Source organism: Manis pentadactyla, chromosome 5, assembly GCF_030020395.1.
Source record: "Manis pentadactyla isolate mManPen7 chromosome 5, mManPen7.hap1, whole genome shotgun sequence".
NCBI lineage: Eukaryota > Metazoa > Chordata > Mammalia > Pholidota > Manidae > Manis > Manis pentadactyla.
The window spans coordinates 44,476,573-44,489,233 of record NC_080023.1 but is presented as its reverse complement, the minus strand read 5'-3'; the positions used below and the strand labels follow the sequence as shown (position 1 = coordinate 44,489,233).

General features: G+C 39.7%; 1 protein-coding gene across 1 annotated transcript in view; it reads left to right on the top strand.

Moving 5' to 3' along the window:
* PDCL2 (phosducin like 2) overlaps positions 1 to 1,909 on the top strand; it is a 37,444-nt gene extending 35,535 nt beyond the window's left edge. Inside the window, exon 6 of the mRNA XM_036895295.2 lies at positions 1,752 to 1,909. Coding sequence (XP_036751190.2) covers positions 1,752 to 1,909 — 158 coding nt within the window. The remainder of the gene's footprint in view (positions 1 to 1,751) is intronic.
* Positions 1,910 to 12,661: the final 10,752 nt, after the last annotated feature.

The window sequence follows — 12,661 nt, the reverse complement described above, 5'->3', positions numbered from 1 at the left end:
CATTCACACTGCTGTGCTACCATCACTACCATCCATCTCTTGCAAAACTGCAGCTCTGCGCCCATTAAAGAGTAACTTCCCATTCCCTTCTCCCTCGAGCATCCGGCAACCACCATTCTACTTTCTGACTTGACTTGTCTATGACCTTGACTACTTTCAGTATCTCATATAAATGAATCATGCAGTATTTGTCCTCTTAAGATTGGCTTAGTTCACTTAACATAATGTCCTCAACATTCATCCATGTTATAACATGTATCAGAATTTCCTTTCTTTTTAAAGCTGAATAATATTCCATTGTATGTTTGTACCACATTTGCTTATCCATATGTCTGTCAGTGGACACTTGGTTTGCTTCTACCTTTTGGTTACTGTGAATAAGGCTGCTATGAACTTGTATGTACAAATAATGTTTTTTTATTCCCTATTTTCAATTCTTCTGGGTATTGGAAGTAGAATTGCTGGATCATTTGGTAATTCTATTATAATTTCTTGAGTGACAACATACTATTTTCAATAGTGGCTGCCCCATTTTACACTCTGGTCAACAGTATATAAGAGTTCCAGTTTCTCTACATACTCACCAATGCGTATTATGTACTGGGTTTTTTTTTTATAGTAACCATCCTGATGTGTGTAAGGTGTTTTCCCCACTGATTTTTATGTTTCCCATGGCATTTTTCATGGTTCAAAAAAATGTTTTAATGTGTGCTGAAGTCTCTTCTATAGCCTGCAGATCTATTTGTCTATCCCTGAATCAGTAAAACACTGTGTTAATTACTATAGCTTTATAACAATCTAGTTGTCTCTAGTAGGGCAGGTTTTTCTCAAAGTTTTGTGTAAGTGTTGGAATTAGTCAAGTTCTTTGAGTAATTCTGATTACTTATTAAAGTCATATTTATAAATTAATTGTTGGGGACTTGATATCCTAGCAACAGTGAATGTTCCTATCCATGAATGAAATATATCTTGTCATTTATTTTGGTCTTTTTTATGTTTTCTGTAATTTTTATCATAAATATAATATATGTTACATTTTGCACTGTAATATATTTTGTAATTTTCCTCATTAGTGTATTTTATATTTTCCTCATAAATGTCCTGTCATCTATATAGTACTCAGGAATAAATTTAACAAAATGATGAATTTGCATGCATGGGTGATTTTTGGTTATCAATTCAATTCTTTTTGGTTTCTCCTGGATGTGTTTTGGAAATTCATATTTTGAAATTTTCTCATTAAAGTTTTCAAATGTATTGGCATAAGTTTTTGCATAATAGTCTCAAATCTTTAAAATATTTACCTTGGTTATATTCACTGCAAATGTATTATATTATTGGTTCTTTTCCTTTTCTTATGATCATTTTTGTCTGAGGTATATCTATTTGTTTTTCCAAATAACTAGCTTTTGACTTAGTTGATTACCTCTACTGATTTTGTTTTACTACTTTACTAAAGTCTTTTCTTCATTATATCCCTCCTTCTGCTTCCCTTGTGTTTATTTTATTGTTCTTTCCCTAGCTTCTTGATTTGAACTTTTAAACCACTTATTCTCAGTCATTTTAACCATAATTTCTCCCCCTAGGTATAACTTTGCTATATCCAATGTTTATTTTGATATTGTAGTTCTTCATATATATCATGATTTCCACATTAACTTTATTAGTCAACTTATGATTCATAAAGATGAGAAATTCTTTTCATTTTTCCAAGATTTTTAACTGATTTTATGATGGGTTATTTATTGCAGAGCTTGAATGGAAACTAGCAGAAGTTGGAGCAATACACACTGATTTGGAAGAAAACCCCAAAAAAGGAATTGTAGATTTGATGGTATCTTCAATTAGAAACACTTCTACCTATGATGACATTAGTAGTTCAGACAGTAATAATGATGATACGAAATAGAGAAAATATTTAATAAATAGCTTTAAAATATTTATGCACTGAATTTTTTCATTCCCTACTGCCTTTATAATCAGAGATTAGAATGTTATAGATTAGAAATTTATCATTTTCATTTTTATATTAGAATTATAGCTTATGTGCCATTTCAAAAACTTTCAGGTATTTCAGAATATTCATTGCCTCCAACAAAACTAGAATTTTTACTGAACCCTTAATATTTTTCTGTGGCTCATCCTTTCTCTGAATTATTTTGGACAAAAACACAAATATTACAAGTCCTCTGTGTTTCTTGCTTACTTCCAAAGAGTCCTATGAATGAAAATGATGAAGGAAAACCATGAAAGTTCATTTAATTTAAATCAATAGACTTTAAAGTTTACTATTGTCTTGCCAATGGGTTTCAGCCCCAGGCAAGTTCGCTATGGATTCAGTGTGACCAAAGAAATTGACAGCAAAACGTTCTTGGGGTGAAAGGGTTTATTACCCAGCTTGTTCTCTGGCAGTAGGTCGAGCACTAGCATCTCTGCCTTCGCCCAGAGCACTGGGCTGAGCTCTCTATATAGCGCAATAATATCTTATTGCCTAAAGGTATGGAAGCAGCAGCCCAGCAACAGGCCAGTTACATCATCAGGTGGTTTAAGTTCAGTGAGGATCCTGGCCATAGGAGCCCCAACTTCCCCACACTCCACCCCTCCAAGATTCTCACCTTACAATCTACATGCTTTCAATCTTCCGCAGTGGTCCCTGTGTGAGAAAGCTGGAGCACTGTAACCAGATTCCACAATAGCAACAGAGGATAACAACAACTTAGAGATAATAAAAATTAAGATACAGCAAGATTTTGATACAAAAATTATAATAATCCTCAAGCCAGAGGAAGTTCCCAATCCACAAAGACTTAGGTGCGATAGGACACATGTTTTAATGACACCAACATAGGCAAATCTTGTCCATCAGGTAGGATGCATGTAAGAGAGTGGTCCTGTGATAGGACTGCAGCAGGAAGGGGGTCCCTTCCAGGTCTAGTATATTATACTTTTACTCCTTTCCCTGTGGGGGTTATTGAAGGGTCTATATATAGTGCTACTGGAGGTGCATGCACTGGCCACAATGATAAAACTCCCTGGTAAGGTGCTCTTACCTTCTGGCCGTTCAGGATATACTACTGTGACCTTTGGTAGCCACTCTGCTGTTATTCCAAGAATACACAGGAGGCCAGCTTCCAGGCCTTGTCCCCAAGGTGCCAGGAGATCCAGCCATCATTGGTCCATGTATCAAAAGGTCCAAGGCCATGCCCACTCAATGGAGTCTCCAGGGTTCAGTGCAGTTGGTGCTGGCAGCAAGATGTTATTCTGGTGGCCAAACCTCAGCTTCACTGATTCTTCCTTGGTTTGTACTTGCAGTTGAATAGGGGAGGCAGCCATATGTGTTAACATGTCTACAGGGCTCAGAGCTCCCTTTCAGGGTCTCTCTTTCAAATGCCATAGCACAGTCCATAAGCAGACTGACCATCCCCACAGACTACTGCTATCTGACTTTAGTCGGGATTTTTAACAAGCCATTGTACCTCTCTATCATGCCTGCTGTGGTAGGATTGTATGGCACATGAAACTTCCACTTGATTCCCAGCTGTTGTACCCATTCTTGCAGTGTATGTCCAGTAAAATGAGTGCCCTGATCACTCTCAATCACCTGTGGTTGGCCATAGGCAGCAAAGAGATGCTCCAGGCCTCTTTTGGTCGCCTGCTGGTCTGCACAATGGGTAGGAAAAGCAACCAGAAGTCCAGTAGCTGTGTCCACACGTCATTGTGTACCGGTATCCTTCTGACACAGGTAGAGGCCCAATATAGTCTATCTGCCACCTGACGAGGGGTATAGGCCCCTTAGCTATTGTTCCATGTTGCTGTGTAACTCAGTGTAAGTCCCTTTTGGAGCACACGACGCACTCCTGCTGGGCTTTACTAACTTCTTTGAAGGTCAAAGGCAAGCCCCACTGATGGGCTACTGCCCACATTGTCTTCTGCTCTGCATGCAACAAACGCTGATGTAGCCATTGGGCTACATCAGAGGCAGGCTTTCCTTCTAACCAACCTGTCTGAGCCAATTTATCTGCCTCATCATTTCCTGGGGATGCCAGTGGCAAATGACCTGTCACATGGTATACTGTAATTATTTTAGTCTGACCACAGGCCCATAAGTCTTGCCATAATTCTTGCCCCAAAGGGGTCAGTGACCAACCAGCCAGTTGGCATGCTACCAGGTTGGTAGCCACAGGGTCAAGCCCTGATAGACAGCCCAGCTGTCAGTGCAGACAACTATAGGGGAGGGCTCCTGGCTGATCACAAGCCACACAGCCCTCATCTCTGCCCATTGGCTGCTCTTCCCCTCACCATCTTCCATCCATATTGTCTCAGTCTTAGGATGGAAACCTATGGCCCTCCATTTTGGGGGCTGCCCATGGCTGGAGCCATCTTCGGGTATAGTGGCTCTTTCCTCCCGATAGGGACTCTCTGCTACTAATGGTTCAAAAGCAAGTTCTTCCTGCTTTTCACTAGTATATGTCACCAGCCTCAACCAGCATTGGAGTTCTTCACTCAGGGGGCTACTAGAGAGGGAACTACGCTGCTGTAGGTAAGCACCCCATTTGGCTAGTGTGGGTGTTTGTGCCACACCACTCCTTGGCTTTTGGATCCAGTCTCGTACCCACCCCAAGATGGGATAGGTAGTTATTACCTTTATCGGGGCCATTCCAGTGATGGGTTCTGTAGCCAGCAAGGCATGATACACAGAAGCCAGTTGTTTTTCTGTCAAAGTGTATCATACCTCTGCCCCTTTCCAGAGTTGTGACCAGAATCCAACGGATTGGCTCGTTCTCCAGCAGGAAGTCTTGCAAACACACAGGCTAGACTCATGGCTCTGTCTCTGACCTCTGCCTCTTTGGTCTTAATGGCTGGAACTGCTGCTCTGGTTTCAGCTGTTTGCCATAGCTCTAGTAAGATCCTATTGGACTTTCCATCTAATTTCCTTCCTTCTGCTCCTGCCCATATTAAATCATCCCACATCTGGGTCCTCTTAACCTTCATGGAGCCCTGGAAATTCTTCTTGTGAGTGACAGGTCTTATTTCTTTCCAGATTCTCATTGCTTCTGCCTCTCCTAAGTCTGCTACTGTACGTGTCACCTCGTTTATGGGATGCCCTAAGTAAGGGGAAAGAATGGCCACCAGAGACCCAAAGAGGGATGTAGGAGCCGTTTGAAGTATACTATTTCCCATCCCAGTAGTGAAAATCTCTTCATCTGGGATATAATTCTCTGGACTATAGATGGCATTTCTTATGCCTAGCTCTCGTAGCACCTGTTGGAGCTCAGCATACGTCTGCCATCTAACAGGAGAGGATGGTAGATCACCCGGATTGGGCCACACAGCACGAAGTGCAGCCATAAGCCAATCGAAGAGGGAGTGACTCTCTGGGATCTGATGTGCATTTTGTAATCACTGCCTCAATGCAGGCTGCACTGTCAGGGAAGACAGCTTTCCCATCTCTGATCCCGACAGAACAATTCCATCCACCCCTCAGCCCCACAGACACAGGAGCCAAGCTGATATTGACTCTGAGGGCTTCTGCCTAAACCGGGAGCCCATATCCACCAGCTCAGCCTGAGTACAGGGATGGACCATAGAGTGCTCCATGACCTGGGGAGGGGGCTGCTCCTCTCCTTGGGGAACTTTCAGCTGCTGGGTCTTTATTTTCTTTACAACCACTGGCATGCTTTCAATACAGGAGGTGCCAGTGCCTCCGGCAGTACCCCTTCATCCTTCCCCAGCTCCTCCATTTCTGGGGCTGAAGGCACCTTTCTCTCCCCTCCCCCGAGTGCCTCCTCTGCTATAACCTTTACCTTTTCTACTGTGTGTCACAGCAATGCCAGCTCAGTCTTCAGAAGGTCTCTTACCTTCAGCTCAATGCTTTGCAGCTGATGTTCTTGTGCCACCTCTGCCTGTGCTTCCCTCAGGAGCTCGTCTTTTTCCTTGATGGCCTCTTCCTCCTTCAGAACACCTGGCAGTGCTGCCATCTCGTCTCCAATGGCACCTTGCTGCCAGTGCTCTCATGCTGCCTCCTCCCACGTCAAGGCCATCTCCTTCCTCAGGGAATCCACAGAGGTTTGCAGCTCGTGTTCTCGTGCCACCTCTTGCATCAATGCCATTTCCCTCCTCAGGGAATCTACTGAAGTTTGCAGCTTGCATTCTCATGCTGCCATTTCTTGGGTCTCTTCTGTAGACTTTTTTAAGACTGTGAGAAGCAGCCAACCCACAGTCCCTGCTGCCTCACGGACACTCTGTTTCTCAAAGGATCTGCTTACTTGAGCCACCCCTACTGCCTCAGGTGTCACCTCCACTTGCCTCCAGTCCTGGAGTGGGGCCCAGTCCTCTAGGAGGCAAGCTATCTCAGACCACATACCCATTGTGGGACGATCCATTGTTTCCCCATTCACAGGGGCAGCCTGCTGAAATACCCCTCCCATAAGGGCAGCCTGTCTTTTTCTTGGTCAACAGTGAATCCTGCCAACTACGCCAATTGTCTTGCCAATGGGTGTCAGCCCTGGGCAAGTTTGCTATGGATTCAGTGTGACCAAAGAAATTGACAGCAAAATGTTCTTTGGGGTGAAAGGGTTTATTACCCGGCTTGTTCTCTGGCGGTAGGTTGAGCACTAGCATCTCTGCCTCCGCCCAGAGCAATGGGCCAAGCTCTCTATATAGCACAATAATAGCTTATTGCCTAAAGGTGTGGAAGTGGCAGCCCAGCAACAGGCCAGTTACATCATCAGGTGGTTTAAGTTCAGTGAGGATCCTGGCCATAGGAACCCCAACTTCCCCACAACTATTTATGGGCCTTGAGTGAAAATACTTTAATTATGGCCATATATGCTTTCATTGAAATCTCTTATCCTTTAAAAAAATGAAGCACTCAATAGAAAAATGCAATTAAAGATTCCAAAAAGTACATAAGAACATCTTCCTCATTATTATTTTTTAATAGTTTTTTTGCTAAGTTAGAAAATTACTAAGTACTCTCACAAATAGACTATAGAGTTATTAAAACTATGACATGTGAGTTTCTAATCATGAGAAGTGAGAAAAATATATTGTGAGGCTTACTTAAATTTTAATAGTAATCACAGAAGAATGCATCATCAGAAAACATACAATATTAGGACACTGCAGAAGACCTGCGGGGTGTTTTATCATGGCTTAATAATGAGCACGGCTTCTAGGGAAAATGGTGGTAAATCCAGCATATAATAGTTTAATAACAGATTTTATTCTTCTACTTTGTATTTATGACCCATCTTTCTGATTATATATGTTCACTGATGTTTGTGAGAGAATCTAGTCTAAGTTTAAATGATTAGATTATAAAAATAAATTGGTGAGAACTGAGGTAGTTTAACATGGAGTTAAGAAAAGGCTCTTTACTGCTCTTGGTAGTTGGTAAGTCGGTAGGAATCAGAGGTTGCAGAGAATGAGGAAGTGGAAGGAAAGTTAAATGCAGAGTTGAGTCAGGTGAAGGTAATTTATTTCACTAGGTAAGATAAAATCAAATGATTTAACTTTGGAAAGGATCAAGAAGACCCTTTCTGAGATAGCAAAGAAGGGCTTTTGAAAATATACATTTTGGGACAACAGAAAGGAAAGCTGGGTGTCATCACAACAGTCTTTATTATTGCATTATGCACACATATAAGAGAAATAATTACTTAAACTGGTCCACCTCCTAATTCTCTTTAACAAATGGATGGATTAATTCGTTTCCAGCATTGTAGAAATGAAAGGAAAAGTATTATCAAGTTAAAATGTAACTTTAAGACCATCTAAAGCATATAAATATGAATATATTTTCCCCTCCAATTGAAACCAAAATCAAAAGATCCTCCTAAATGTACTTTTAAAAGGAAATATATATTTATTTTCCTTTTCAAGTTAAAATTAACAAAGGAAGTACTAATAGTAATTAAGGTATCTGAATAAAAAGATACATATTTCCCTTTTAACTCTTAACTCAAATCCACCAGGTGGCAGCAAGTTTTTATCCACAAGCACAGTTCATGAAGACTACCATTTATAAAAATTGTAAAATTAGAGCATGTTAGTGATGATTTCAGCCTAGTCTTTTTCAAATGATGTATACACACACATGCACATTCTCCTAGCAAGTATTCATGTCTGCCAACACAGGTCAGTACTACTTCCATATACTACTTCATTTATATGTTTTCATTTAAATAGGGTCTAAATATTTGTCAGAATGTGGATAAATTATTTACTATTTAATATTATATTTCCCATTTTATTGAATGAATTTTTATTTGATGGGATACAACTTAAAAGGTTTTTTGAAACTGCCAAATTCAACTGTTTTGACCTAAAAAAATGGATATTTCATATAGTCCAACCTAATATTCTCTATTCCTTGCTGCCAACCATGATCTTTGAAACTCCCTTCTCTACCTCATAGTGACCTGTTTGTCAAAGCATTGTCCTTGAATTAGCAGCATTTGCAGGGAGTTTGTTAGAAATGCAGACTTTCTGGCCCCATCAAGGGCTTAACTGAATAGGAATTTTCATTTTAATGAGATTCTTAGGTGACTGAGTAGCAAATCCCTTAAAGACATTTTGGGCATATTCAAGATTTTTGATTCTTCTTCCATACTCAGATTATTCAAAATCTGTCTGGTTTAAAACTCCAATCTCAGTTCCAAGACAAGTATTCTCTGGCTAACTTGTGACTTAGGAACTCTGAAGACTGAAGGTAGGATTTGTTTTTCACGAATTCTCTCTTTTCAAGGCCCATTCCCTCTGGTATTGGGGGCTGAGAGAGAGGTCAGGGAAGAGAGGGATGAATTTCTTTTAACTGGGTAAGTACAATCCTATTGCATCTAAGTGTTCACTCTTTAATGGGCACATTGAGTTCTCCTAGAAACTCTGAGGCAGTCTCTCCATTGCACAGTTGCTTAACAGTCTGCAGCCCTCTTAGTCACTCAGTTGCTACCCCCAAAAGTATACCTAGCCTCTTGCTGCTTTAATTTTTTTTCTCCTTTGGTGTCAAGATGGTTCAACAAACCTAAATGGCACTTTCTACACAGTGTCAGTGGATCCAGGAGAAAGTTACATTGTTGCCATGCGAAATTGCAGGGAGTGCACATTGCTTTACCCAGCCCATTCCTTGGCCTGCTGTTTCTCACCAAGTTTTTGTCTTCCTGTTTTTGTACGTGCAGGGCTCACCAACAAATCTGCCAGTGGATGAGATGTCAGTGTCTCCAGAGTTACCTTGAATTCCTCTAGCTTATTCTATTATAGCCTTGTTCACTTGGCTTGGACTTGGATTAGGGATAGTTAAGGAAATGCCATGTTACCTCCACAAACCTAAAAAGGTGTGGCTCCAATGATTCTCTCATTCTCCTCTTCCAAAATGTTCTGCTTATGTAGCCTGAGAATGGGGAGTTGGAAGTTTTGACTAGGGTAGGTCCAGTTTTGTTCAGCTTTTAGCCCTCACCCCAAGTGTTGGCAGGTATTTAAGTGAGATACTTCATGCTTTGTTCCCTCTTTCGGACCTCATTCAGTATCTTCTTATATAGGTGTTAGCTTTGTTTATTATAGTGTTACATATTCTTGTGGGCCCTCAAATACTTGATTACTAACATAGTACAAGTTGTATCACATTAATTATTTGATTTCAGTTTATCTGTCCTTTATACTTTTACACATTGCTAAGGCTACCTCTTGATAAGACTATAATCTGCTGCCTACAATCATAATTTGGTATATAAAGATGATCCTAAAAATCCTTCTAGCATGTTTTGCCTTTCATTCATTTACCTAGGGCATCGAAACAGATACTGCATATACAGTGGTGAACAAACACATGGTTCTGCATCCTGGAGCTTACCATGTGGTGGGGGGAAAGATAGTTAATAAGAAAACAAATGTCAAATACATCCATGTTTAATTTGAATTTATCAGTACTATGTAGGAAACAGTGGGCATAATAATAGACAATAACTCTGGGTACCTGCTGGTAGGGGCAGGTGAAAGGTGGGAGGGAGACCTACTAAAATAGGGCAATTAGATCTTTGAGTCATGAATATCGAGGAGCCAGCCATAAGGAAAGGTAGGAGGGTGGTCCAGGTAAGGGCACAGCATATGCCAAGGGCTATGAGAACAGAGCGATTAGTGAGGAACTGAGTGAGTTTCTAAGTGGGAGTTATTGGAAAAGGAGAAAATGAAGGACATGAGTTTGGAGAAATTGCAATCGCTAGATCAGAGTATTGTGACCATGATTAGAAACTTAGATGTAATGGGAAACAATAAAAGCGTTTCAAGTAAGAACATGTGAGTTCATATGTATTTTCCAAAGTTGTTATTGCTGCTCTGTGGAAAACAGATTGAGGAGGGCATCCAAAATATTTGAGACACCCAAGAGGAAACATCAGGTAGGTAAATGGACATATATACATACGTGTATACACATATGTATATATATATAGTACCCGAAGGAAGGTATAAACTTAAGTTTCAAATTTGTGAGTAGTTTCAAGTATTCCTAGGGTTCCAGCAACAAGCTGTAAAGATCTAAAACCACCATCCTTACCACTCAACCTTTATGTAGCAGTTTATAATCTACACTTGATCATCACAATTCTGAGATTCTTATTTTTCTGACTTTACAGATAAGTATCCTGAAATTCAGAGACACTATTTAACTTGCTCAGTGTCTCAGTATTTAAGCCTGGATTTTTTTACTACAAAGTTGTAACATTGCCACTTACCTCTACTTTAAAGGGTCTAGAAAATATGGGTAGTTGGCTAAACCATGGAATTTTCTTAAAAAATGAAGAAACTTACCTTAATATTCCTATGCATGTCTTAAACTTCCTATATTCCAAATCACCTTAAACTGAATTGTGGTGGTAAAACTAGGAATGTCAATGAAAGGATGGATGAGAGAGGTTATTATGAAAGAACAGACAGGACTTTGTGACTGATGGGACATAGGGAACTAGGAGCAGAATTTCAGAAAAAAAGATAAAACAATCACACAAAAAGGAACATCATTAATAATTAACACTTACATGGTATTTCTATGTACCAGGTACTATTACACACACACTCCTCTATCTATTATCTATCATCTATATCTCCTCTCAGTTATCATATGAGACAAGTTCATTATTTATTTTTTAGTTGAAGTACCATTGATATACAATCTTATGTTGGTTTCAAATATACAACACAGTCGTTCAACAGTTACCCATATTATTAAATCTTCACCCCCTCTAGTGTGGTCACTATTAACATAGTAAGATGTTACAGAGAGACAAGTTCAATATTATCCTCATTTTACAGATAAGAAAACTGAACAGAGAAATAATGTCAAAGCCATTCAGATATTAAGTGGTGGGGCTGGGATTTAAATCCAGTCAGTTTAGTTCCCAATTCTGTACTTTTAAGCACTATTGCTTCTATCAAGGTATCAACTTGGGGGATCAATTGGGAAGTGAGTTGGAAATGTGTTAATAGTAAGGTATTCATGAAGGAATGAACAGAGTATGTGAGTTAAGTAAGTTGTATTTAAGGAGGATTTAGGCTGTGAATGTAAATTTAGGATCTATTGAAATTATGAGACAAGATTTTTGTTTTTAGGTAAAAGTGGAATCTGAAAAATTTATTAGAGATATCTTATTTTTGTTCTTGGGAGAGCATATGGGAGAAAGGATAAGTGGTGAACTGAACCATGGGAAACATGTAAGCAGTGGCAGAAGACTGAATAGAAAAATGGGATTATCAACAGGTCTTGGTAAATGATTAAATACAGAAAGTTAGAGAGAAAGGAGGCAAAGATGAACATGATTTGGTTCTAGTGACTAAGAGGACAATGGAACCATTAAAAAGGGCAAAGGTATTTTTGAGGATGTGTGTTCTAGATTATGTAGAATCTGAGGAGGGATCACTTTCTCTAGAATAAAATCCAAACATCAACATCCTAGGAAAGGCATTCAGATCCCTTTCTCTGGCTGTGATCTACTTTATCAGTTAACTTTGCCTCCTTTCTTGTTACTAGTATCAGGATTTGTGATTCCAAGTGACAGAGAACCTATTACTGGTTTAAGCAATTAAACACATGAAAGAGCTTATTGATTAACAGCAATTTCCATGGATATGTAGTCCACATTGGATTCAGAGCATCAAACATGTCTGCAAGCCAAATCTCTATCTTTGAAGCTGCTTTTCTCCACATTGCCTTCTCAGAATCCATCAGGTCTCCATTTCATGACTTAAATGCATAGGAAAAGAGTGAGCACCCTTTTGGTAACTCCAGCCTAAGGCAGAGAATTAACCCAAACATTTTTTTTCCCCTAGGAGTCCTGCCCCAGCCATATGGACTGAGTTCTCCAAAGGAAATTATCAGCATAGGGAATGAATGCTGACTAAGTAAAAATGTCTACTAAAATCCCTCCTGCTATGTGATGGAGTGAGTTATCAAATCCTGCTTTCCCAGTCTTCAGATAAATCTTTAGGTGAAGGACCAGGGATCTGAGTAAGTTCCTCAGTTTTGGTCTGTTTCTCTGAGCATACATCAAGAATTTGAAATGTTTACTGAAGTGAATGTTACTTTGAATACAGGATATTATAGCCAACAATTTATTTTTTGAAAAAAGGTGGATTCTATTTCAAATCCAAAGGACATTCATTAAAACAT